The sequence below is a fragment of the Penaeus japonicus genome, unplaced genomic scaffold (genome assembly GCF_977035675.1).
Source record: "Penaeus japonicus unplaced genomic scaffold, GWHDUDI00000001_assembly GWHDUDI00000021, whole genome shotgun sequence".
Taxonomy (NCBI): domain Eukaryota; kingdom Metazoa; phylum Arthropoda; class Malacostraca; order Decapoda; family Penaeidae; genus Penaeus; species Penaeus japonicus.
Window position 1 is genome coordinate 19,777,801 of NW_028234423.1, and position 2,500 is coordinate 19,780,300.

The following is a 2,500-nucleotide window of genomic DNA, read 5'->3' on the forward strand; positions in this document are numbered from 1 at the left end:
TCTGAGATTGGTGATTGCCATTCGCAAAAGGGTCAAGTAAGTTTGGAATTATTGATGAGTTTTTCCTATAGATTAAGAGGGATTTTACCTCTATCAGATACAGTATATATTTGTAATACTTTTTAAAAATATTTTTTATCCTAAAGATTTCTGGACTTTACAGTAACCGTGTTTGTGTCCTGACAAGTGATAAGACAGCAACCCACCTTCCAGTGTCTGAAATCAATCCAGTTCGCTCCCTTCATTCTACCTTAAGAAAATATATGACCGTAAGTAAAGTTCACAGATTATCATCTGAAGAGCTCATTTTCATGTTGAAATTTTAAGAATTTTCCTATAAAATTATAATGATCTTTAAAACTCTTTCTGATCTGTTGATTGGGTAAAGGGTAAAGGAAAGGTAATTAGTGTCTTTACCTCTTTCTCCAGGAGATTTTTGGGTCAGATCTTCCTCCCCACAGACCCCAAGGTGTCCTCAATGTTGAACTGCAAACAAGCTCGCCCAGAGGCACCCACGATGGTCTGTGCATCACAGTACTTGTCCCAGTACGCAAAGCACTTGAGGATGTTCCACTCATAGATAAATACTCTTGGGTAGAATTACCTAAACCACTTGGTGAAGACCTCCTTAATCGCATGGGCAAGAACATGATTGTACCCTTGAATGTGATACGGTAAGAATGCCAAGGCTTCACTTGCCGCTCCTTGTTCAGTTGGAACTAAGATTAACACCCACGCCATGATTTTTCGTGGTTGTGTACGTGCTTGAAGTCTGTGGGCTACAGTTTACCCACACATAATCTATAGTGTACATAAACGATTTCTTGTTTTTAAAAAACATCTTTGAACTCTTTTGAGATTCAGGATCAGAAAGATACCTTGAAAATTTGTATGTCACACTTTCTTGTTACATATTGTATTCTGAGTGTTCAAAGTATGAGAGGTGGATTTTACTCTTGACTATCCTTGTTAAACTGTATTTAAGTGGGCAAGTTTTTATTGTGAATGCATTTTTTCACCTTTGTTACTTTTAGATCTACTTTTTAAAAATTTGTAGAGGTAGTCTGCAGTGTGTCTGTGCATATATATATATATTATATATATATATATATATATATATATATATATATATATATATATATATATATATATATATATATATATATATATATATATATATATATATATATATATATATATATATATATATATATATATATATATAATATATATATATATATATATATGCATATATATATATATATATGCATATATATATATATATATATATATATATATATATATATATATATATATATATATCTATATATATATATATATATTTATATATATGCATATGTTTATATGTATATGTATGTATTCATGTCAACCATTTCACACTTGCATAAACTAGCTCTATCAGATGAAATTTACAAGAGGAATATACATTGAATGTTATATCAATGTTAACAATACAATAATAGGTTTGGATGAAAGTGAGAGATGAAAAATGTATATATTTTTTAAGCATCCAAGATTCATACTAAGACAAACCAAACTTGGTGTAATGAAGAGAACGCATTGTTCACCTTTTGCCACACCATTACACTGTATGTAGGTGGTTATGATTTAATAATTTTCAAGTGATCAATAACTCATGATCCTGTCTGGTTTTTCAGTTGTAAGGAAAATACATCAAATCAGTACTTCATCTTTCTTGTTCTACATCCATAGTTGTGAAGATCCATAGTTGTTAAGTCTTCACATGCCATTTTCCTCAAAGTAAATGATAATTTTCTTTCCTATAATGCTAACGATAGAAATCATCTTAGTGTTGCATTGCGGATTTTGAAAGCATTGAAGTAGTATTAGTTGTTAATCAAGACAGTTGCCCACATTCATAAATGATTTTTGTGAGTTGTGCTGTAGCAATATTTATCTTCTTAATTAGCTAGATCTGTCAGGTAATGTAAAGTAAGGACAACAGTTTAATTAGATCTAACAAGTGAAGATATATATATTCCATTTTTGAATGATTTTATTCTCTGATCTTACAGTCTACCTTAGTAGGTAGTTGGCCAGTTAAAGATTCAAATTAATCGGGCACCATTGTCGTTTATCTTTTTGATCCAGTTATTCAGTGTAGTTCATGCCTTCTTAATCTTTTTAACTACTCCTTGGCTTTTATTTTTATTATTATTATCATTATTATTATTATTATTATTATTATTATTATTATTATTATTACTCTTCAGTTCTCTGTCCTTCCCCGCAATCTAGATGTTTTGCAGTCTTGTACTTATGGAGGCAGTGCTGTGCCTCATTTGCAAACAGTTGCTTCAGAAAAGGAGTCTCTACCTCATTTCTAATCTAAGTTCATTTTATTTTTTTATTTTTTATTATTATTATTTTTTTTTTTTCAATGTCACCCTTATGAGATTATAAATTCACTTTTTTTAAAGATAAGTTAATATCTTATGTTGAAAGAGATGCTAAATGG

The 2,500-nt window shown here is 29.9% G+C and overlaps 1 protein-coding gene across 5 annotated transcripts in view; it reads left to right on the forward strand.

Moving 5' to 3' along the window:
* The window catches only part of LOC122259222 (8-oxo-dGDP phosphatase NUDT18), a 33,305-nt gene that overhangs the window by 27,479 nt on the left and 3,326 nt on the right, over positions 1 to 2,500 (forward strand). For 4 of the 5 annotated variants that reach the window (XM_043025855.2, XM_043025847.2, XM_043025839.2 and 1 more), the window contains 3 exons: positions 1 to 36; positions 164 to 269; positions 430 to 674. The exon at positions 1 to 36 is cut by the window's left edge and continues 193 nt beyond it. In XM_043025855.2, the coding sequence (XP_042881789.2) occupies positions 1 to 36; positions 164 to 269; positions 430 to 674 (387 nt within the window). Of the gene's footprint in view, positions 37 to 163; positions 270 to 429; positions 1,076 to 2,500 lie in introns of those variants that run through there. The other variant, XM_086549187.1, reaches the window with a different exon arrangement.